A 26,014-nucleotide genomic window follows, 5' to 3' on the forward strand; every position below is an offset into this window, starting at 1 on the left:
GCTTTCTCACATATTTTGTCCTTTTCAATTAAGCCTCGTTGCTGAATTTACAGCTGCCTGCTTTCTAACTTTCGCTTAAGCTTCTGTCAAACCCTTTCTTGGCATCTTTCTCTCTCTCTTTTTTTTAAAGTCCCCAAGATGCCTATAAAGGCATGAGGGGGTTTGTGCAGACTTTCTGCTACTCTGAGGTCGTTTCTCACATGTCAACAACAGTAATGATTTTCTTTTCTTCTTTCTTCCACAGGCTGGTGCTGGGATTAGTGAGCAATTAGAACGGAGTCTAAGCTTTCTCTATGGTCATAACAGTCTCCAGAGAGCCAGCAAACACAAGCACGGGTATGCACAGAGAGCCTCAAATGCAAACATTAGACACTTCAAAAGCTTACACTTCCTCTGTCAGATTCTGAGGAGAAAGGAAAAAAGTGTGCAAGAACTAAAATAGCAGGTTTCACAGTAACAGGGAGTCAGGCTGAGACTTGCTTGTGTGTGTGTGTGTGTGTGTGTGTGTGTGTGTGTGTGTGTGTGTGTGTGTGTGTGTGTGTGTGTGTGTGTGTGTGTGGTGGTGTGTGTGTGTGTGTGTGTGTGTGTGTGGAGCTGTGCTTGGATCGTGTGTGTCCAGGAGCACCTGGTGTGCTTGGATCGCGGACAAAGGAAGAAAAAGTCTTATTTGAGTGTCAGCTTTGTCTGTGAATAAATTCATCCTCAGCCCACCTAGGTCCAAAGTGCTTCCCTTCATTTACACACTATATTGACTTCAAAACAGTTTAGGTCAGGTGAAAAGGCTAACAGGTACTACCATTAGCACAATATAAAGGTGAGGAAATGTTAAAAGAAAAGTTCATTATTTGAGTGTCAGCTTTGTATTCTGTGAATAAATGTCATCTCAGTCCAAAAAACGGTCGATGAAATTAAAAACGATCTAAGAAAAAAAAAATGTCTATCAAATTATTGATGTTTTCTGCTGAGGGAATTCCAGAATTTGACTTTTAGTTATGTTTTATATAGGCAAAAAAGGGTTGCTGAGGGATATTTCATCATCTCTAGCTATATTTCACCCAGTATGGTATTTCTAATATCAACATACATTGAGTTTATCTTAAATGAAATCCTGAGGCCTAGTCTAAAATAGTTATGTGTTTTATTATTAGCTTTTTTCCCAGTAAATGCATTGCCAAAATTCAATCAAAAAAAAAATAAACCAAATTCCAATTTCAAATCCAAAACAAGACTACACAATTCAACAATAAAATTAAATAAAAAACCATTAACAAAACATACACAGTCAAAACACACAAAATTGTAATAATATTTCAAAATATTACAGTTTTACTGCTACATAACCTTCTAAATTGTAATAATATTTCAAAATATTACACAATTTACTTTAGAATAACAGACTTCTGTTACAGATCCAAATGATTTGAACAGTAGTGCATATAGCATACCAAATCATCAAAAAAGTATACAATATATAACATTCTGCAAACATTTAAACATTGAATCTAAAAAATCAAAACAACAACGGCCATGCTAACATACCCTTGAGGCCTGTCTGTCACTAACAGTTTAAAGATTTAAACTTTGAATGTTAGTAAGCAAAACAACCACGGCCATGTTTATTGACAGGGTGACACCATAACTTGTGCTTAATCAAGGAGTTATTGTGTCTGCTATGATTAATTGTCTCATTAACTGAACCATGTACTTCTTATAATCATCTAGTGCTCAGGTAATTATTGCTGAATGCAGAAAACAAAGAAAACATAATGGAGCAATGATTAGCAATTTCTACTCTGTGTCTCCATGCAGGTAATCATTGTGCTTTTTGTGGTCATTATATTGAAAAATACATGGCAAATTTCGATATTTAGACATTTCACACTCAGACAATTAAAATTTCTAGATCTAAACAACACTGTCTATCTGCTCAAACAGAAGAACAGCTATAGAGAAACAATACGGAAGGATGTGCAATTCTGAATGGCAATTCAAATTAGGACATGCTATAGACTAACTACTGACTATAGACTAATTAAAGGGAAACTCCACCCCAAAATAAAAATTTTGTCATTAATTACTTACCCCCATGTCGTTCCAAACCCGTAAAAGCTCCTTTCGTCTTCGGGAACACAATTTAAGATATTTTGGATGAAAACCTTGAGGTTTGAGACTGTCCCATAGACTGCCAAGTAAATAGCAGTGTCAAGGTCCATAAAAGGTATAAAAGTCGTCATCAGAATATTCCATCTGCCATCAGATGTGCAAGACGGGAACACTTTTTGTAAGCGAAGAAAACAAAAATAACAACTTTATTGAATAATTCCTTTGTCAACGGTCTCCTCTGTGTCTCTCCATATCACCGATGCTGTGTATGCTCTTCTGTGTCATCCACGCCACAAGGATGCACTGTTTCTATGTGTATTTAGCTTTGATTTGAAATAAAACAGCCCATCCTTGTGGTGCGGATGACACAGAAGAGCATACACAGCATACAGTGATATGGAGAGACACAGAGGAGACCGATGACAAAGGAATTATTGAATTATCGTTATTTTTGTTTTCTTCACTTAGAAAAAGTGTTCCTGTCACATCATATAACCCAGATTGCACGTCTGATGGCAGATTCAATATTACAACCACAACCCTCCCACCTTTTATGGACCTTGACACTGTTATTTACTTGGCAGTCTATGGGACAGTCACAGGCCTCCCGGTTTTCATCCAAAACATCTTAAATTGTGTTCAGAAGACGAAAGGAGCTTTTACGGGTTTGGAACGACATGGGGGTAAGTGATTAATGACAAAATTTTCATTCTGGGGTGGAGTATCCCTTTAAACTACTGTTTTATATAAAATCAGCATATATGCAGCATGACACTATTTTAATCCTAGCACTCTAAACACAATCCTAAACTGGGCATATTTGCATGTACAAAGGGGCTTAAAGTGTTTCCCCGGACAGGAGTGTGCATTTACTGTGATGCTGTCTTCTCTCTGCAGTCCGTAAAGGGGCTAACAGCAGCCTGAGACAGCCATGTCTGCTGGATCAGATTAATTTGGATCTGTAGTGCTGAGCAGTCCCCTTCACTCCTCTCTCTACTGCACAGAGCCTGTGTTAACGCCTCTGATGAGTCACAGAGTGACAGAAGGAGAGTACAAAACCAGTGGGAGTCAGCTCCACATGAGAAGAACAGGCATGGTTGAAGCCTTACAAACTGAAATCATGTCTCCTCTTGCTCTAGATACAGTCCTGTGAGGAATACTGCACTATATACTATAACTGTATACTTCTTTGTGGAGTGAGTCCTGTACTCCTGTAGTGCACTATGCTTTTATGTGCTTTATGGTGTTAAAGGAATACAAGATTACAAGTTAAACTTAAATCTGAATCATTTTTGGCATAATGTTAATTACCACAAAATTAATTTCCACTTCATCTTTGTTTGCTTTGAAAACAGCACAAATATGGGTTATAGTGAGGCACTTACAATGGAAATCAATGGGGCCAATAAATGTTAAAACTCAGTAGTGTAGAAACAAGATATAAGCAATATGAATGTTAATATGATTTCATAAAAACCTGCTTACTAACCTGCTTTCTGTGTAAGGTTTTCCAATTTAACAACATTGCCTTGACTTCTAAACATCATAAATCCAAACAGCCTTTAAACAACTATAAAATTGATTATTTAAACATTTTTACAGCTCAAATAATACACAAGTTTCAAGACAGGAATTATAAGTAATTTTAAAACATTACAAAGCTAATTATAACTAATACAGACTAAATCAAAATTAATCTATCTACTATGTACTTATATAGTTATTACAAACATAATGAAACCCTAACCTTAAATAAAAAGTTATTATAAAAAATAATTATAAATACAGTTGTGGTTAAATTTTACATACACTTTGCAGTATCTGCAAAATGTTATTTATTTTACCAAAATAATGCCCGCTGTTCTTCAGAAAAATCCTTCAGGCAAAACAAATACATGATCTTCCAACAACAATTACAAATGAGAAACCCATAAAAAAATAACACAAAAATTTTGAGATCCATTTTTTTACACTGGGAATTGTACCCAACTATTAATAAGTTTTAAAATGCTCACTGATGCTCCAGAAGGAAAAACGGTTCATTAAGAGCCTGGAGGTGACAGCTGTGGATCATCCAGGTAACAACAGGTCATTTTTATAAATTCAACTTTTATTTTCTCTTGTGGACTATATTTAAATGCCTTTTATATGAAATATCTTATTAATAAAACATAACATGCAGAGATTTTTACTCAAGAAACTGCTCAACTGCTTATAAAGGTTATATAAATAGCATGTTTCAGACACTCGGCGGTGGTTTAAAGTGAGTTTTGAGTAAAAATGTATGTTAATCTCAGAAATTGTATTATGTAGCTTAATGCTAATGTTAGTCTTCACTCTCCCTGTGTTGTAAACAAACAGCGGCATCAGCTGAAGTGGTAGTATGCACCCGCGCACGTCATTAGGTTACAGAGAAAGATTGCGCTCTGTGATAGATGTGAACGAACTGAACCATTTACCCAGGCTGTGGATTAAAGGTAATAATGTTGTAAATCATGTTCATTTTCTTACACAGACCGACCGTCTCACTTCATAACACTTTAATGTATCATCAGGAGCCATGGGTATTGATTTGGTCTTGTCTGATTTGTTTTTTTGACAATCAAAAACCATTGATGTGCAATGTATGAAATGCTAAAGGATAATAGTTTCACCTACATCGTAGATGGCCTTAGGGTGAGTAAATTAACAGCAAATTTTCATTTTTGGGTGAACTATCCCTTTAAATAGATAAACTCTTGAGCAATGTGAGCTTCACATTTCTGCTTTTAAGTTCACTTCCATTGTAAACACCTCACCACAACTAAAAGGGATGAGTCAAAACCATTATTTTTTTTTTTTTTGCCATAACCAACATTATGCCATAATTGTTGTCAACTGAGATTAACTTGCAGTAAATCTGGAATATTCCTTAAAGTGTATAGCACTGAACTCCTATGCAGAGTACTATACTCTAGCATTCACTTCCATACTTTAGTGTGGAGTACTATATGCCTATACTACAGTACTACACTGCAAAATAGACCATTATTACTTGTATATTGACTCGCAATGAAGATGTCATACTGGAACAGAATGGTTTGAAGGCCAAAGGAACAGTGAACATCTAAAGATTAAGTGTCATATGATGAAAGAGGTCTAAAATGGGAAGATTTGGCGTTAACCTTTTTAAAATTGGCCTTTCGACATGTGGGCTGGGGTGCATGGCTATATTCTATGTTTTCTTCCGAGGCTTAATAAATGGAATGGTTTAAAGACACTGAGCGGGAGCGTAAACAGAACGCTAAAAGAATGCCGCAGGCTCACAGAGAACATTTATTAGATTTCTGTGTCATTACAATTCTGGGCCCCTTTTATGAGGGTGATGTTTGGAGGCTAAGACAGCAATGCTGCTATTCCATCTGCTGGGAAATAAAGCAACGGATACCGTTCTGTCTCTCCATCCATCTCCCTCAATTCTCTTGTCTTTCTCTTCATCCATGTTTCACTAATAGCACAAACAACACCTACACACTCCATACAAACACACTAATAGCTTCTAGTTCCTCATTTTGGCCGTCAGTCAAAAGAACACATTCTGAGTTTGTGCCATTAAAATTCTCAAACATGTCGACTGTGAAACTAATTTCAAGCTGTCGCTTTCACATGCTTCCCCATGTGACTGGATTCATGAAACTATATAGCTACACAATTCATTTATAACAAAATTCTTATTTTAAAGCTTAAATAACCGACTGTTTGTAATGCAGGTTATCAGTGCTGGAGAAGCTTTGAAACTGTAGATCGCTAAAACACAAGCTACTCAATTTCAAACTCAAATTCAAACAGTCAAAATTCACTACAAGCTTAAAACAAAAATATAATAATAAAAAAATATATATATATTGAAGCTATGTAAGGGGACGATATCTTTTAACTTTTTACTTATCAACTTATGAAATTATAATAATTCAAATAAAAAGAGCAAAATTTGTCATATAAAAAGTTATATAAATTTATAAATCACACCAAAATTTGAGTGTTAATGCACTTAAACTGAAACTAAGTATTTAAAAAAAATAATTTGCACTAGTTCAAAAGTTTGGGAACAGAAAGATTTGGGTATTTTTTAAATACATTTTTAATAAGCAAGGATGCATTAAATTGATCAAAAGTAACATTAAAGACTAAACTTCTATCTATTTATTCTAAAACTTCTATTTAAAAAAAAAGTTCTTTTGAACTTTCCATTCATCAGATAATTCTGAAATCATGTATCACAGTTTTCACAAAAATATAAAGCAGCACAAAAAAAACAGCATATTAGAATGATTTCTGAAGCATCATGTGACACTGAAGACTGGAGTAATGATGCTGAAAATTCAGCTTTGACATCACAAGAATAAATTACATTATAAAATATATTCAATTTTTTTTAAAAATTGCATTAATATTTAGCAATTTAAAATAATAATATATTAGTATTTTTTTTTATCTTACATACCCCAAACTTTTGAGCTATAGTAAATAAAAAATTTATATGAATCCAAAACATAACAGTGCTAAACAACAGTAGACATTTATTTCGCTACAAGTAAAATGTTGCACAGGGCGTTCCAGGAATACAACTCAACTGTTATTATTTTAAAAAAGCAGAGTTACTTTCATAGTAGTACTATTAAAAAAAGTTTGGAGTTACTACCCAATATCGCTTCTTTTACAAAGCCCAAATGCCAAAAAGCTGTGAAATGTTTTTAAAGATTGACTTCAGCGAACATCAAACTTTGAAAGCAGTTTTAAAAGAGTTTGGAGTGAAAGAAACCCTTGAGATGATAAGCGCAAGGTCTCGCCTCATCTTTAGGCATCTCACGCAATTTACCAGTGAATGATGAAGTGCCTTGATATGGTATATAAGACATAACACCACTCTGTCAAACAAAGGGCAGATGCAGTCATTTCACACACTATGCGTGTGTGTATGACAGGATGACACTGTACAGAAAAATCTGGATATATCAGTACATCAATAAAAATATGAGACATACACAAGAAGAAAAAAATGCAAGAGTCTCAGAATGGCCCATGAGAAAAACAAATGTTTCCCCTGCCCAGGTTGTAATATCCTCCATGGGTTTGTTTTTCCCTCAAACACTCACGCAAGGCTATGACTGTATACACACCCATTTCAGGAGTTTTAATGATGCTGGTCAGACACAGACAGACTGCCAGTACGTGCAGCAGTAACATTACTGCTGTACAAATGCATTTGTGCGTTTCTAACACGTCCAAACAGATTCAACTTTAGCTTATGAACAAACCAATCAGACCATAGAGAAACGCTGACATAGAGAATATAGTCTTACTGTGAAAGGCCTGACTATAAACAAACCGACAGCTAGGTCACCCTACTGCAACAAATACATTTCATTTGCATCATTGCATTGTAAATCGATGTTTCAGGTCAGATACACAGTGTATCTGCACTTCAAAACACTTGAGACACAGTTGTGCAAGAAGCAAAACAAGTCTTCTTTGTAAGACAAGGACATCTAGCATATTATCTGGTATATAACAATGGTTGTCAACCAGTAGGTTGCAAGGAAATACAATGCTAAAAGCAAAAAATATAAAGCAATTAAACATATAATCATGCATTTTTAGGATTGGAGAATAAATAGGCTTATTAATGTGTTGATGTCAAAGGTTGTGCATTCCAACAAACTTTACAGTGTTTGGACACAAATTCATTACTGTAGAGGCAAGTCAGATCATAATATTATCAGATTTGTAACAGTGAGTTACAGGTAAAAACAACTAACCGTATAATTGTGCATCTTTATTGGAAAATAAATAGGCTTATCAACTTTTAAAACGGAAGAGAAAACATTTCCATTTCAGTTTCAAAGGTTGTGCATCCGATCAAAATTTACATTATTCTGGCACAAATTCATCTGTTAGTATAGATTCTAGATGAATTATATTACTCAATGTATAACCATGGTTCTCAACCAGTGAACTGCAGGGAAAACAATGATAAACGCAAGTGATATAAAATGCAACTAACTCTATAATTGTGCATATTTAGGACTGGACAATAACTAGGCTTATCAACCTTAAAAATGGAAGAGAAAATGTTTCCCATATGTTTTGTAGCTGACATCAAAAGTCAAGCATCCAATCAAATGTATAATTTATTGGCATAAACAGGGGAAAATAAAACTAAAAGCAATTAATAAAATGCAACTAACATGATTTTGCAATTTAGGACTCAAAAAATAGGCATATCAACCTTGTAAGAGAAATGTGAGAGAAAATCATTCCCATATGCTTTGTTGTTGTCAAAGTTTGTGCATGGAATAAATCAGATTATAACATTACCCAGTCTATAACTGTGGTTCTCAACCAGTGGGTTACAGAGGAAAACAATGCCAAAAGCAAATAATATAATGCAACCAACCATTTAATTATGCATATTTAGGACCGAAAGATAAGTTTGCTTATCAACTTTTAAAATGGAAGAGAAAACATTTCCCATTTGTGGCGTTGTGGACATCAAAGGTTGTGTATCTGATCAAAATGTATACAGTGTGAATAAAAAAAAGCATTTAATAAAAGCAAACAATAAAATGGAACTCATAGTATAATCATTTAGGTATTTGTAATCGATTTGTAAATAAATAGGATTATCAACAGAAAATGCTTCCCATCTGTTTTGTTGTTCATGTTTGTCATCTAATCCAAATTTACAGTATTTTCACAGAAATTAAACTGTGACTGTAGATGCAAGACAAATTATCATATTATCCAGTCTATAACGGCATTCCTCAACCAGTGGATTGCATGAAAAAACAATGCTAAAAGCTATTAATAACCTGAAACTAACTGAATTAATCCTGCATATTTAGAACAGGAAAATAAATAGGCTTTGATCAGCCTATTTATTTTCCAATGGAAGCATGCACAAAACAATTTATGTAAGTTTTGTTGTTGGTGTCAAAGATTGTGCATCCAAACAAACTTTACAGTATTTTGGCCCAAATTCATCAGTGACTGTGAATGCAAGACACAGGGCCTGCCCTCATCCAAAAAACATCAAGAAAACTACACAATGTAAAAGAAAATGCAATCCAGACAACAATAAATGTCTGTGCCAACCATAATGTGCTTTGTGCTATGAATTAGTGGCTGCCAACAGCACAAAACTATCATAATTCAAGGGACTTTTCATACAATAAATAATTTTGCTACTGCTCTGGGTTGCCACTTCATGTCCAATGTAAAATCTGTGTCCTGAAGTAAAACCACTGGAGAATCACTGCTATACAATATGGAGCCGGAGAGAGAAAGACATCTTGTAAATTGGCAAGCAGCATAAATTGCATCACAAAGTTTGATTAATTCTAAATCTTTAGAGTGCAAGGTAAATCACACATTGCATTATTTAAAGATTGTAGAGGGAGATAAGAGAGGGGTGGGGAGGAATATAGAGAGAGTAGTGAAAGATGTTCGCCTGCACGTGTGACAGATGAGTCACATGGATCCTCGTCAAAATTGTATCAAATATTAATGCTATAACATTTTATCATGCTTGCACACTCAAATCTCTCAAGTGTGTTTTACTGTGAGATTTTAGTACCAGTGCATTTTGATATCAGCACTGTTAGGCGTGGCTAACAAAGCAATGAATTTCACATCATGTGACTTTAGTCAGCGTTATTAAAGCATCATACTGAAGCAGTTTTATATGACTAAACAAGAGAATGGCATGCACCAGATTATCTATATGCCTTACTCTATAACCTACCATATCAGAACCCTGTTTCCCATATGCATTTAATATACCACTAAATGCATATGATAATACATTTGATTAATACACATATGGTAATATTATCAATCATGCATTCAGATCATCACTATCCTATGTCCATTAAAGCTCAGAGACTAACATAGGGTCCGGGACAGAGCAAGGCTAATAGCGTAGACTGTCTGTAATGAATGGAAATAAGACAACATGACAAAACAAAACAACAAAACATTCACATATGGCTGCTATATATATATATATATATATATATATATATATTATATATATATATATATATATATATATATATATATATATATATATATATATATATATGCATGCTCATATGTAAAAAGATCTATGCATCAAGAATGCCAGAGATCAAATAACCCCATGAGTCCAGCATATGTTAGTTGATTCCAGATCTTATGCACATATAGAGGTTTTTAGCTGACAGCTGGCTTAGTAGCTTTAGGTAATGCATATCATTGGGTGTAAAGTGCAATTAAATTAAGGCTGTTAAAAAACAAAATTATCGATTCTGAATGTGGCCAAAAGTGACTAGTTCATTTAAATGTGATAATATTCGTGTAGCACAAAGCATTGCATTTAATTCCCAAAAATATACACACTTCAGAAACGTTTAAACGATTCTCGATACCTGTTCATTCCCGGCCCGTGTGCGGTGCCCATTCCCCCGGCAGGCGCTCCGTTGCTCGGCTTGTGGAGCTGTCCACCGCCCGCTGGTGCTGAAATGGAAGCCGGGGCTCCAGCCGCGGGGACAGCGCCTCCCGGTTGCCCCGGCTGGCCCTCTCCTTCGAGACTCGCTTCATTCCCCATAGTCCCTCTGAGTGAGACTGAGAAGAAAGACAAGATCTGCTGACGAGCGTTTTATAGGGGTGTAGTTAAAAAAAACTGGGAAAAACTCAGCGCAGCTCCTCTTCCGCCATCATCACCTACAATCCAGCATCCTGAGCGGAGCGCGCACGCGTGCGCCCAGCGGAAGGGCTCGTCCGAGCACGCGCGGAGCGGAGAGCGTGCAAGAGAACAGTAGCAGGGCGGAGGAGAGGCGTGAACGCGCTTGTGTCCTAGATCCACAGTCCTGTGGAATCAAGCCTCGGAAAAATGCATAGATTACTGATGGCTTCTAGTTATGGAAAAAAAGTTACTCTTAATGGCATTTTGTTTCTTTTCTTGGATAAGATCTGATCGGAATCAAAATCATAAAGAGGTTTACTACCAAGTATGTTTGCACATAAAAGGAATTACACAGAGACAACAACAACACAAAGATAATCACAAAAACAAAGTGAATAAAATATACATATATATAAAAAGAAACAAAAATACAAAAAAATTGTATTGTACAGGTGTGCTATATATAGAATAGAATAAGAATAAGGGATGGACTAAGTAAAGTTTTAATATTTATAAAATAGAAAATATTATTGTGTAAGTTAAATGTGACATTTGCAAGGAAAAACAACAATCTCAGCAAAAGTGTGTGTGTGTGTGTGTGTGTGTGTGTGTGTGTGTGTGTGTGTGTGTGTGTGTGTGTGTGTGTGTGTGTGTATACACATACACTTCAGTAATGTCAAAATAATTAACAGACTTCATAGGCCGGGGCTAGTTGTCACACAGGCATATATCTGAGTAAATAAAAGGTTTCAAATCATCTTTGTCAAGGTTGCATCAGTTACCTCTGAACTACTGCATCAGAAGCACTCATAATATTGTGTGATGTTAATAAAACATTTGAAGCAGAGAAAGTAAAATATTAAACATTTTTACCCACAGCCATACTGCAAAAAAAGGGAACTGATTCTTTGGTGTGAATCTGTGCAAAACAGGATGCCTGATTCGAAAGAAAGAGAAAGCATGAGGTCAGTGAATAAAGAAAGCCACAGTGCTCTTTCAAAGTCACCAGACCTCTCTTCCAGATGCCGAAATTGTCATTTCACACCCAAGCAGAGCTGCTCAAATCATCAATCAGTTAAATCAATACTAATTTTGACTCCATCCCAAGCTGTTTCAGCAGACACTAAGAGTGTGGCACTAATAGATGGCTGCTATATTCCCTACAGGATAAATATCATATTCACCTGCATGGAGAGAATAAAGAAAAATGAAAGAGAGAAAACGCTGAGAGATCTGCTTGCGTTGCAAACAGATTGTGGATACTTTGATGACTTATCCTCAAGCTCTTCTACTCATAGACACTGTGGGGTCAGTATTTTTTTTTTAATTAATAGCTTTATTCAGCAAAGATTCATTAAATTGATCAAAAGTGACAGTAAAGACATTCATCAAGTTATAAAAGATTTCTATTTCTATATTATTAACTTTTGTATTTCTCAACGAATCCTGAAAAAAAGATGCATCATGGTTTCCACAGAAAATATTAATCAGCACAACTGTTTTTAACATTGATAATAAGAAACTTTTCTTGAGCGGCAAATCAGCATATTAGAATGATTTCTGAAGGATCATGTAAACACTGAACATTGGAGTAATGATGCTGAAAATTCAGCTTTGCAGCACAGGAATAAATTACATTTTAAAACATATTGGAATGGAAAATATTTATTTTAAACTGTAACTTAACAATATCACTGTTTTAACTGTGTTTTAGATAAAATAAATACAGCCCTGGTGAGCAGAAGAGACTTCTTTCAAAAGCATTTGACCATTAGTGTAGATGGACTAGTGGTATCCACATTGGTCAGGAGAGATTAAGGGTTCATGCGAGTTCTTCAGGGCAAGCCTAGTTTAAAACCCTGAATGTGGAGGTCAGGTCCTCAGATTGAATTGGTCTTCACTAAGAGAAGTAGCAGCACAACTCTGCTCAAAAAAAAAAAAAAAAAAACACACATGAGGAATAGCTCCAAAGTTCAATACTTAAAGCTTTGTTCAAATCCCCAACACTAAATTAAAGCAAGTTTTTCATTTTAGAAAGTTATTATAAGGTCTTATTTGCTTAAAGGAATAGTTCACCAAAAGATTTAAATTTGCTTAACATTTACTCACTCTCTGGCCATCCAAGATGTAGATGAGTTTGTTTCTTCTTCAGGACAGATTAGAGAAATTTAGCATTACATCTCTCGTCAGAATGAGAGTCCAAACAGCTGATAAAAACATAACAATCCACACAAACCCAGTCCATCAATTAGCATCTTGTGAAAGCTGCTTGAAATGAAAACCTGAAAAAGTATTTTCATGGAATATGGACTGGTGTTTTGGCAAAAAGTGACAGATTAAAATTAAAACACCTTAATAATGGATTTGTTTCTTACAAACACATAGCTGCAAGTGAGCAGGTGATGTAATGCTAAATTCCTCCCAATCTGTTCTGATGAAGAAACAAACTCATCAGCATCTTGGATGGCCTGAGAGTGAGTAAGTGTTAAGTAAATTTTAATTAACTATTCTTTTAACTTGCGTTAAACTTTGGGTAGCGAAGGCCAATCAAGAAGTGTGAATCTAGCAAAGTAGTACAGCCCACAATCGTGTTTGATCTGTGGTTGGTAAAGTCATCCTCAGATTACATTAGAAAAGACTGAAGTATTTACTTAAGCTTAAATGATCCATAGGCAAAGTGAAAGTGCGTATTTGCCAAGTCTGTCCTCTCTGGCCTGTATCAGATTAACTCATTTCTAGGCCTAATTGAAACAGAGCTGACTGACTGGCACTGAGTCATGGCATGGTGGCATACTCACTACAGCTGAGTCCTCTCACAGGCCGCCTCCTGCTCACACAGCTGGTCCGCAATTATCTCTGTTTGCATGGGACCGAGACAAGCAAATATGGAAGCACATTGGTCACAGAGATATCAGCTGTGGTGCAACTTAAGTTCATAGCGTGTGGTTTGGGCAATGTTACTGAGATGAATTTTGCATTGAAAGTGCATGAAACTAAAGTTTTTACAGCATAAGGTTGTCAGAGTGAGGTTTGTGGAGTTACTACATCAGAGTAAAGCACATCGCCTACATTATTAAAAATATAGGTTCCTTATTGGCATCTATGGTTCCATAAAGAACCTTTAACATCCATGGAACCTTTCCATTCCACAAAAGATTCTTAAAGTGGAAAAGGGTTCTTCAGATTATTAAAACATTCTTCACTCTAAGGAAGAAATTGTTCTTTAAAGAACTGTCACCTGAAAGCTTCTTTGGGCAGCCCATAATGGTTCTTCTAAACAATTGCTGTGAAAACCCCCTTTTGGAACCTTTATTTTTAAGAGTGTATAAGGTTGTGGTGCTGCTAAAGTTTATTGAGCTAATAATCAATTTAAAAATATTGATTGTGAATCTGCCTGGTACATGCCGTCAGCCAAAACTCAGAAGTATTGCATCGAGGAAAACCACATAGAGGTGTTTGCCAATGTCAAATGAAGCCTTTAAAAAAATCTAATCACATTTCAGCCATAACTCTGACATTTTCAGCCATTAAGAAGAAGTTTTTAAGTCTAATGGGACAAAACACCAAACAAGACAATAGGTTATTCTTATGTGAACAGCCTTCATAGGGTGGTTTTGGAGGTCAGCACCACTAAATGGTTCTTCATAGTGAATGACTGGACTTGGATGCCCTCTGGTACACTGGCAAGCCACCAATAACTCATTGTCAGTGAAGTGGAAATGAAGGAAATGAAGAGAAAAATAAGAAACTAATCTATAAAGCAGAACTGAACAGCATGGAGGACAAAAGGAAAAAACTCACCCACAAAAAAAACAAAAAACAAGTTCACACTAGAGCAGCTCACATTATGAATAACTGACTGCATATAAACTGCAGAGCAGAGTATAACGGTGGACTGTACAGAGCCAAACACAGGTGACAATAAGCTGAACAGGTGCATGTCAACTCAAAGAAAGAGAAAACCGCTTTAATGGCGACATCTAGTGGTCAAAAGTACGAGTTGTCAGCCATAATAACCAATTTCTGCCACCACATGAATCTTTCCTGTGGGCTCAGCATGGAGACTTTTCACACTGTATCAACATTACTTTAGAATACATGCATGTTTGTGTCTTCCATATATCAGCTAAACATCTTAAAACAATTCTCGCTACTGTTTATATATGCATGCTGTTGTATATAAAAAATAAAAAGCATCTATAAAAATAAGGAAATTGATATACATCTATATATTATTATTATATTTTTTATTTAATTGTTACTATATATATATATATATATATATATATATATATATATATATATATATATATATATATATATATATATATATATAATGTAAACATATAAAATCATGTTTAATTTAACTCAAGCATTATATGCATCTCCTCATAGAGCTAACAAAAACATATGACAGCAGCTTCTAAAACTGAATAATCATAATAGGCCTAAAAATAAAAATCTGCTGCATGCTGAACAGGATCAATCTTTTGAATGGAGGTTTCCTCATATTTAGGCTATTTCCCAGCTGAGGAAGGCTTGCTCAAATAGGGGTGAACCATAGGGTGAACCAGGAAGAACCAAATGACAAAATTGTTGTAATTAGTGCAATTAGTGTTCTGGATTCAAAAGGGCAGGCAAATAAGCATTTCAATGACTGCTGGCTTCTCTGCGCTCCTCATTACACAAGGACTTCCCTAATATACAAAACCACCTCATTATTCCTTTCAACTTTCATTCAGTCCAGGAAGCCTTGTGGTCTTCTCCAGGAAGCAACACTATGGCTGTCCTTCAACTAAAGTATTTATCAGATTATCGTCTAATTAGGCAAGGCCAGTTTTTTCACACCATGTTCACTTGAAAATTGTGAATTTGACATTTACCCAATGTATTATGGTATACTGTATGATAATGGGGTATGCATATCTATAACAGAAATGACCCTTTAAGTCTTGTTATGAAAGTATGCTGTACAAGTTGGCTCTTTCCTTTCAAACAGAAACTAGAGTTGTCACATTAATCCACCGGAATGATCTAAATATGTGCTGCCAGTCAAATCATAAACGTTATAATACTACTGTAAGATGTTTCTTTACGTTTGTTTACTTCTTGTTTGATATGTGCATTATCATATAACATTCTGTATAAATGTTATATTTGACTTACTTACACACTGTACAATTTTGACATCTAAACGAGCTCCCAGTAAAGATGTTCACCACTGGAAAACCTAGCCTTCTGCTTTCACACTCAAGTTCCTCACGTTCAAATTTGGCGCGTTGACGTTACATGCAAGAACCAATTATTTGTTTTATCAAGTAATAAATACTCACATACTAATATATTGTTTAGAACGACAATACTGTTAGAATGTTTAATGTTCTATAACATAAAATTATTATTATTAAATATTCATGAAAAATAAACAACTAACATAGCTATATTTCAGTTATAGAAATATAAGTTTATCAATAACCACATACCATCATTTGGTAGCCTCTTTATAGATTTAATTAAGCGCTTAATTTTTAACTGTGTAACTTGTAACTGTGCTATTATTTATTTGTTTGTTTGTTTGTTCTGTTTCTTTAAAAACGTCAGTAATAAATAGCCTTACTGCAGACTTTTATTATATATTTGCTATTAAGTTAAAATGATTCCACAAAGGATTCAGGATTCTTCTGTTTATCGTTTCCCTGAGAGCAACTGAGACAAATGCAACTTTGTTCAGGATTAACACACTTAGATATAAATGATGCCAAAAGAGCATTCCGATACTATTAGATCTAAAACAGCTCTACTTGTACAACAATTTCTTTGGACTTTTGTCTCCAAGGCAACAGCGGGCTATCTCTCTAAAAAGATGAAGGTTTGTGTTGGCATGGTAACCACATAGTAATCTCATTGCTTTTATGGAACCAGGCACCAAATACAAATGTCCAAATAAAATAAATAATAATAAAAATCATTATTGATCTAATCTCTGTGTTTAGGAACCTGATAGACAAGTGATTTAGCTGGAAAAGCTTTGGATCTTGTATTTTTGCAGCAGTGGGTTTTGCAGGGGTGGATGATTGTGTGGGACACCACATGCTGGACTTTGAAAACACACAGAGTGTGTGGGTGCTGTTTTAATACTGCATGAAACCCCACAGGTTGTGTTCTGCACTGTCTCCTCTTTATAGTTTCCATTTGTGCAACAGAGAAAACATGCATTTATTCTGCATTCTCTTACGAAACCTGCTGCAACAGTATACCATTTTAAAGACAGTGAAAGTATCCAATGATAATATCATATATGATACTTCTGATATATACTTGTATGCTTCTGATATATGAATAGTGGACATGTAAAAAAAAAAAAAAAAAAAAAAAAAAATTACAAAACACTGAAAATGTTACTAAAACTTTAATAAAAGTTATAATGAAAACAAATAAAAGCTGATTATATATATAATAATATAATTTAAAAAATATTAAAAATATTATTAAAAATATTATATAATAATATAATTTAATAATATAATTTAAAAAATATTAAAATAAATTGTTGCAAACCTAATATAAAATAAATAATGCAAAATGGTTTGTATTATAAAGTTGAACCTACTGAAGAGAATAAATAATATTTTTGAACGTTAAGCACCTTTTTTCAAACAAACTGTAATTCAAGGCATAGATTAAATATAAATTAAAAGCTTTTATTAAAACAAGGTGATTCAAAATAGTTGTCAGCAACCACATTTCCAAAATAATGCAGCATGACATTCACATGGTAGCCTACTCCAAGGTGCTTAAAACAACATTGTTTTATGTTCCAAAACACATAATATCATACCTTTTATTAATTTTGAAAGTATTTTTAATATGTTTATTTTATAGTATAAAAGTGTATAAAGCCCCTTTCACACTGAGGGATAATACAAGGGTGTGTTCGTAACACTACATGTGGAGACAGTTCAACAAAGACATAGCTCTAAAAATATAAAGTTTAATTCTATGCATCAAATGCCAATACTGCCATCTTGTGTTGAAATATAAATGATTTAATTCGCAAATAACAAATAATCCAAGCCAAAACAGGAAACATATTTTATTTTTTAAAATATAATTTAAACAATTTAAATTATTGTATGCATATATAAATACATATTAAAAAAAAATTAGCCTATATAAACAATACCCTTTTAGACCGTTACACAAAATGGAACAAAAGCATTAAGTAAATGTTGCATAAACAAGTCATTCTGTAATATCATTCATAACATCGTAGCAGTGTTTAAGCCTAAGCAAAAAAAGTAATCTCTCTGAAGCTCACAAAAGCCGACCTGCTCCTGGTACGCGCACGCATGCGTGAACACGTACGTCGCTATGCGTACACACGAGGGGGAGGGGCACGTAAACAGAGAATTCCAAAAAGGAAGGGAGTGTTTCTTTCAACTGACAAACCAGTACACTAAGGTATGCTTTAAAAAGCTCTTTCTGAAATTGTGCATCTTCAGTTTTCAGATTTTTTTAGACGTTCTGCAGGCATGTGTGTTTTATCTTTTGAATCTGCATCCTCGTGCATTGACCATTTTCATCCCAACGCAGCGCCATTACTGTACAGGGCAAAATGGACAAAATGGCCATTTTCGATTTTATTGTGTTTTACGTGCAGTTCTGTTCTTGTGCATTAGTCAAATATGTGCAGGTGTGCCTTTATGCACGTTATTCGCTGCATATATCAATAAAGACTATATGTGGAGCATATAAACAATAAGAATGGTGCTACTTTCTTGTTAATTTGCTGTGCCTTAATGTCCAGCGTGTGTTTGTCGACGTGTTTTTCTATGCACGAGCTTCCATTTGCTGACCAGAGGTCATAGTCGTTCATTTCAGGTATCCAAAACAGTGCATAAAAATCCTGTAATTTTGTAAATCTCTACATTGCGGTGCATTATAACGTAATAAACAATGCAACATGTTTGTATTGCATTCCCAGCTTAGATGCGTACAACATTTGCAAAATGAATTAAATCCATATATACTACCGGTCAAAAGTTTGGGATCAGTAAGACTTGTAAGGCTCTTTTAAAGAAGTGTCTTATGCTCATCAAGGCTGCGTTTATTTGATCAAAACAATATAAATATACAATATAAAATAATGGTTTCTATTTTAATATCTTTTTAAATATAGTTTATTTCTGATGCAAAGCTGAATTTTAATCAGGCATTACTCCAGTATAAAGTGTCACATGATCCTTAAGAAATCAATCTAATATGCTGATTTATTATTATAATTACAAAAGTTGTCAACACAAATACATACAAAATATATTTTGGGAAACTGCAATACTTTTTTCAGAATTCTTTGGTGAATAGAAAGTTAAAAAGAACAGCTTTTATTCAAAATATAAATCTTTTCTAACAATATAAATCGTTGCTATCACTTCTTAATAACTGAACACATCCTTGCTGAATAAAAGTTTTAATTTCTTTCAAAAAAATGTACTGACCCCAAATTTTTGAACTGTAGTTTATATCGTTAGAAAAGATTTCTATTTTAAATAAATGCTCTTATTTTTAATTTTTTTTTTATCAAAGAATCCTAGAAAAAAGTATCAGATTGCAAAAAATATTAAGCAGCACAACAGTTTCCAGCACTGATTAGTAACATAATAATCACAAAAACATCATAAGAAACATGTGACACTGAAGACTGGAGTAATAATGCTGAAAATTCAGCTTTGCATCACAGATATAAATTAGATTTTAATGTATATTAACGTTATTTTACATTATTATAATATTTCACAATATAAAATTTTTTCCTGTATTTTTGATCCAATAAATGCAGCCTTGATGAGCATAAGAATCTCCTGTAAAAAACCTTAAAAATTGTTCTGATCCCAAACTTTTGACCGGTAGCTTGTATGTGTGTGTGTATATATATATATATATATATATGTGTGTATAATATAATATAATTCATGGAGTCTATATTTATTGGCAGGTTAGAATCATGCCCATTCGCCGATCAGCTGCAGCCCCACCCAAAGAGGATGCACCCCCTGCAAATGCCCCTGAGGGAGGTAGGTATTGCCCCTTACCTGGTACATCAGCCATATTGAGTGGGAATAATGATAGTCCACATAGACAAAAGCACTTCATAAGGAATAATTCACCCACAAATAAAAAAGTCTGTCATTATATGCTGAAATAATACTGGAACACACGCAGCTTGGCACTGAAATCCTTCCCTGGAATTATATGGCTTCAGGAGGGTTTATAAAATAATGCACAGGTGGTATGAATTTTGCATGAACATTTCCGTGCATCTCATTGTTTTCGGTTCCTCAGATGCTCCTGCTGAAGGGTCTGCAACTGTAGGTGAGAAGGAGAAGGAGAAAGATTCGGCACCTACAGAACCTGAAACCACGGAGGAAAAGAAAGCAGGAGATGAAGGAGAGGAGGCAACGGCTGATGATGAGGAGCAGGCCAAAGATGAAGGAGAGACGCCTGATGAGGGGGAAAAATCTGAAGAAGCTGCAACTGAACAAGGGAAAAGCAAGAAGAAAAAAGTCAAGGACGTTGTGGCCAAAATGTAAGTCTGGCTGTCGTACAAAAAAGAAATGTATTATTTAAGCATTTGATAAATACCACATGTTTCTGACTTTTGCTCAAATGTTGCAGTGACAAGGAAGATGACAAAGGGAAAAAGGTGAAAAAGAAGATTCCTGCTTGGGCGACCATTTCCGCCAACAAGCTGGCTTCAACCTCTCTTTCCCAGCCCAGAGTTGAAGAAATCATGATAGAAGCAATTGAGGTCTGGTTCAGAATCAAACTATTCCATTACCTTTTAGAGAGGATCTGATTGACTTTTCAATGTGTTTCTGTCCACTAATCAGTTGTTTTAAAGGTTCTAGTTGTTAAAATGTATGCAGTGATGACATTTTTGTAGGTCAATGTGGAAGTTAGCAACAACTTGGTTCCCCTGAGAAAAAAAAACACAATAGGATTATTCCATTGGCTTTTGTTTAATTGAAAAAAATAGGCTCTGTGAACTACAAATGTTTATGATAATTACATGTTTTGTTAATCCTGACAAAAGAACACAGTTTTTATGAAATTTGAAGCCTAAATACAATCGGCAGAAGTGGAAAGTTAAACATAGGCTATAAATAAACTACATCACAGTCTTTAACATGACCATCATTTAGCATCTTTAAGAACTCTTTTGAGCTTCCCGGCAACCTCTGTTTAACCTCAGGGTTTAAAAAAATTGTGAGTGAGGTATTACTGTAGTATTTTATGTTGTAGAATAATAAAATGAGAAAATCTCTTTCGTTTGAGTTAACCACAGATCTTATTTCAGCCATTTAACCAAAAACCCATTTAAACAAAAACAATGATTTCAAGACGATGAAAACAAAAGTGCAAGAATTGCTCTGTTTTAGGACTCGGTTTTCCATTCTTTGGAAATCGAAGAATCTAAAAATTGCCGTCTCATATGTACATCTTTACAATCTACTTACAGAGTTGCAAAGAGCGGAGTGGTATCTCTACGATCACCATTATGAAATATGTCATGAAGAAATATCCATCTGTGGAAATGGACAAAAAGACCAAAAACATCTACAAGAGGGCTCTGAAGCGAATGGTTGAGAAGGGCACTGTCAAACAGGTCATTTGCAACTTAATACATGCATATTTCTTGTTTTATATGTAGAGTAAGTCAAAAGCAAACTTTGTCTCGTCTTCTTTACACACAGCTGAAGGGCAAAGGCTTCTCTGGAAGTTTCGCCATTGGGAAGGTATCCACACGTTAATTGTTTGTTGTTTAAGTTGTTGAACATTGCTGAGGCACATGAGGTTGAGTATTTAGGTTTTTTAATCTTTCATTTTGTCAATGCAGAAGCTAGCTTCGTCTGCAGGGCCGAAAGAGACGCTGGGAGAGTCTCTGCCTCTGATCATCACCCGCCTCTGTGAACCCAAGGAGGCGTCCTACATCCTGATCAAGAAGTACCTGGAGCAACACTTCCCACAGCTCAGCGTGGATAGCAGGTCATTATTGACTTGTGTTTAGGGCGACATCCTATAACAAGACTACAGTTTGAAACTGAAAGAATTTACTTAACATTAGGAATCAAATACTGAATTCAGAAGTTTGGAGTGTGTACGATTGTTGAGTGTTTTGGAAAGAAGTCTCATCTGCTCACCAAGGCTACAACTATTCGATCAAAGATACAGTAAAAACAGTAATACTGTGAAATCATTCTAATATGCTGCTCAAAAAGATCTTTCTTATTTTTAGCAATGTTGAAAACAGTTGTACAGTGATTGAAGGATTGAGTTGTTCTCTATATCTCTCCAACCTGAGGTGTTGAAGAACTGCCTGCAAAAATCTGTGGAAAAGGGCTACTTGGAGCAGATCACTGGCAAGGGAGCCTCCGGAACATTCCAGGTTAGTTAACAGTCTGAATTGCTCAGCGTCTGAAAGCAGGTTTGATCAGAATCTACATTTGCGTTTGACAGTTGAAGAAAGCTGGGAATAAAGTGCTCTTGGGTGGCGGACTGCTGGAAGACGCCGTAGTGGCCGCCATCACAGCCATGAATGAGCCCAAGACCTGCAGCATCACCATACTGCGCAAATTCCTGGTGGAGAGACAGAAGGCGCAGAATAACTATTTTGTCGGTACGGTACACAAGCTTCTCACTTATCACAGGCTAGGGAGCGTTTTCAGTCTCTGAGGACTGAATTAAGTTTGCTTTTGTTTTAGGGTTGCTTCTAATTGTTATTCCCAAATGAGTCGTTCACAAGAACATTGGTACAGAAATAGTTTTCCTGATCTGTCCTTGTTTATATTACAGACACCATTCACATCTGTCTGTATTTGCTGTTATGGAGAATCTTTATAATTATTTTCCATCTTCTTGCCAGTGTCAAACCTGAAGAGAACCTTGCAGAAGTGTAAAATGATGGGATGGATGGAGCAGATTTCTGGTCACGGACTCAGTGGGTCATACCAGCTAAGCTATCCATATTATCCAAGGTAAGTTTTGCTCACCCTAAAGGCCCGTTCACACCAAGCACGATAACTATAAAGATAACGATAAAGATATAGTTCTAAAAATCGTTCTCAATATTAAAGAATAGCAGAGTCCACACTATAACTATAACGATAAAGGCACAGAGAAACGATATCGTTGGAATCATTTTCAGAACAATTTTTTTCCAGCTGATGAATGATACAAACATTGACATCCAACCAGAATCAATCCTGCTACAACGAGCTCGAGAATATAAAGCGGCAGACGCACATGCGCTTAGAATAAACAGACGATATAGTTTGCTGGTGTGGACGCTAATATCGTTATCTTTATAGTTATCTTTATAGTTATCGTTCTTGGTGTGAACAGGCCTTAAGCCAGCTTATTATTGCTAACTAAAACTAAAATTGTTAAAAAGAGTTTTTGGTAACTGAAATAAGAGGAAATACAATGAAATATAATAAGTAGTTAACAAAATATTGCCTTGGCAGCTAACTGAAATGAAAGACGTTTTAAGTAGTTTTAAATAAAAATAAAAGAAGGTTTAAGTACTTAAACTAAAACTTAAAGAAAAAAATTAAAGGATTACTCCACCGCAAAATGAAAATTTTGTCATTAATCACTTACCCCCATGTCATTCCAAACCCATAAAAGCTTCGTTCGTCTTCGGAACACAATTTAAGATATTTTGAATGCAAACAGGGAGGCTTGAGACTGTCCCATAGACTGCCAAGTAACTTACACTGTCAAGGTCCAGGAAATTATGAAAAGCATCGTCAGAATAGTCCATCTGCCACTTTTTGTACACAAAGAAAACAAAAATAACAACTTTATTCAACAATTCGTCTCCTCTGTGTCTCTCCAAATCAGCGTAGTGCCATTTTGACAATTCTGAGCTGTACGCAGATGGCGTGACAGATGGACTATTCTGACGATGCTTTTCATACTTTTATGGACCTTGACAGTGTAAGTTACTTGGCAGTCTATGGGACAGTCAGAAGCCTCCCGGTTTTCATCCAAAATATCTTAAATCGTGTTCTGAAGACGAACAAAGTTTTTACGGGTTTGGAACGACATGGGGGTAAGTGATTAATGACAAAATTTTCATTTTGGGATGGAGTATCCCTTTAAAGCTGAATAGAAATGCGGAAAACTACTAAAAATGACTGTAGCACATAAGAAATTACTAAGTTTAAAATTAAACTGAAAATATAAAAGCTGATTCAAAGTATAGAATGAATTATAGAATAAACAGTAATAAAATAACACTGCCATAAACAAAGTGTACTTTTGGGCTTTTCACACTTGCAATCCTTAATGCAGGTTCATTTTTAACTCTTCTGAGACAATATCTTGTTTTGTTTTACACAAAAGTAACTCATACAGGTTTGGGGTGAACTTGGTTTGTTTGCGCATAATTGTTTCTTGAGGTAGCTTTTGAGGTTTGTTGATTTTGTCAAGTGTCACAAATCTGAGATTGAAGGCATTCTATGAGATGATAAAAATAAATAAACTTGAATTAAGTAATTATCTGTCTCTCCTCTCTGCAGTCCGGCGGTTCTGTTTCCAGAAATGATGGCAAAACTTAAACAGAAGGAAGGACAGAAGCTCAAACGCAAGAGAAGTGATGAATCTGATGAAGAATCCGAAGAATCGGCAGAGGAAGAATCTGAAGAGGAAGAATCCGAGGAGGATGAGCCTCCTCGAAGAAAGAGGTGAAGAATATCATATAACAGTATCAGTGTGACATTTTCTGATACTCAAACTGTACTAGAGATTAGAATGTCATGGAGACATTTGGATTGGGCAAAGCTAAACATGCTTTTTGTTTGTCCGCAGGACCCAGCATGCAAACCGAACGTCTGCGTCTAAATCTCGTCAAAATAAAAGGGCTAAAAAAGTCAGCAGAAAACCTCCTGCTTCAAAGAGATCAGTTGCATCGGCCAAGAAAGCCCCTCCACCGGCCAAGAAAGCCCCTCCACCAGCGAAGAAAGCCCCTCCACCAGCCAAGAAACCAGCCGCTGCGAGCAAAGCAGTGTCTCGAAAGGCACCAGAGCCTGTTAAAGCCACACCAGTCAAGAAAGCCGCCCCGACCAGTAAACCGAAAACACCAGTAGCCAAAAAGATGACAAGCAGGGGGTCCAAACGGCCGTCGCCCAAAGCAGCTAAGAAGGAGGCAACTGAATCTGCTGTGAAGGCTAAGCCAGCCGCCCGCAAGTCGCTCCGAGCACGGAAATGAATCCTGCGCTTACTGATGGCAGCAAAGATCAACTGTAGCTGCGTAGACTGCAGTGCTGGCTATTTTCTCCTCTTATTTTTGTAGAAACTTCTGTTCTCCTCGTCTTGGGGCTTCTGATGAATATAGGACCTCTTCAGAGTTATTCTGCCATTTAAATACAGGCATTTTATGTTCAATATTCTTATAAATTACAGGTAAAGATATAGAGTAGAAATACTACTGTTTGTGTTAAGATGCTCATTCAGGTCACCATTATGAGAATGTCGGGAAGGAGCTTTTCTCAGTTGTGTATCAACAAAAAATCAATTATTTAAAGTTCTTGTACTCAGTCTTTCTGTAGAGGCAAGCATTTCAGTTTTCCAGCCACCCCTTTCTCATCAGTGTTCAAGAAACCTCTTTTTGTAAGTTTTATTTCGGTCATGTTTTGTGAAGTTAGGTCTTTAGCTACTGTTGTAATCAAAAAAACATTATGTTGATGTTGGATCTTTCGTGTAAGTCAAAGTAAAGAATGATTATTGATGCCTAACTTTCAGTTGAACGGTCTACCTGAATGCAAAATTGGATTTATTAAGATGCATTAAAGAAACGTTGGCATCCATATCCACAACTGTCTTTTTGTTCTGTATAGTCTATGAAGAAGAATATAAGTTGAAAAGATTTTCCGAGCAGATGTTTAAAGCATTTGACACACTTTTAACCCGGTCATACTCTTGTGTGTTAGTTTATCAGGGGGGTTAGATGTAATTTTATGAGTATTGCTCACCTTACCGTGCATGCATATAACTGATATACTTTTCTGTAGTCCTTAATAAAGTGACTATATTTGTACTTCATTATTTGGCCATTCTTTTCTTTGGTTTAATACTCAGTTAAGGTCAATGATAAACCAGCACTAAATGACTTCAGCTCAGAAACACAAGGTATGTTTCATTATC

The 26,014-nt window shown here is 35.5% G+C and overlaps 2 protein-coding genes across 2 annotated transcripts in view; one reads left to right on the forward strand and one right to left on the reverse strand.

Annotated features, from left to right (window-relative positions):
- The window catches only part of LOC109057870 (protein bassoon-like), a 78,459-nt gene extending 67,556 nt beyond the window's left edge, over positions 1-10,903 (reverse strand). The window contains 1 exon segment of the mRNA XM_042766757.1: positions 10,551-10,903. Within this exon segment, the coding sequence (XP_042622691.1) occupies positions 10,551-10,729 (179 nt within the window). The 5' untranslated portion in view covers positions 10,730-10,903.
- Positions 10,904-18,133: 7,230 nt separating this feature from the next.
- Positions 18,134-25,912, forward strand: LOC109098811 (heterochromatin protein 1, binding protein 3). Its single transcript, XM_042766758.1, has 12 exons — positions 18,134-18,268; positions 19,803-19,881; positions 20,150-20,393; positions 20,483-20,615; positions 21,327-21,473; positions 21,562-21,603; positions 21,705-21,854; positions 22,164-22,253; positions 22,325-22,484; positions 22,731-22,842; positions 24,391-24,555; positions 24,680-25,912. Exons 1-12 carry the CDS (start codon positions 18,179-18,181, stop codon positions 25,077-25,079), a joined length of 1,812 nt encoding a protein of 603 aa, XP_042622692.1. The 5' UTR covers positions 18,134-18,178; the 3' UTR covers positions 25,080-25,912.
- The last annotated feature ends 102 nt before the right edge of the window (positions 25,913-26,014 follow it).

The sequence above is a fragment of the Cyprinus carpio genome, chromosome A11 (genome assembly GCF_018340385.1).
Source record: "Cyprinus carpio isolate SPL01 chromosome A11, ASM1834038v1, whole genome shotgun sequence".
Classification (NCBI taxonomy): Eukaryota; Metazoa; Chordata; class Actinopteri; order Cypriniformes; family Cyprinidae; genus Cyprinus; species Cyprinus carpio.

Excerpts from the sequence above, each read along its gene's own strand:
- LOC109098811 (XM_042766758.1), top strand. The coding sequence starts at position 18,179 with ATGCGTACACACGAGGGGGAGGGGCACGTAAACAGAGAATTCCAAAAA. Across the intron at positions 21,474-21,561 it reads AGAAGGGCACTGTCAAACAG|CTGAAGGGCAAAGGCTTCTC; the intron begins GTCATTTGCAAC and ends CTTTACACACAG. Across the intron at positions 22,485-22,730 it reads GCAGAATAACTATTTTGTCG|TGTCAAACCTGAAGAGAACC; the intron begins GTACGGTACACA and ends TCTTCTTGCCAG.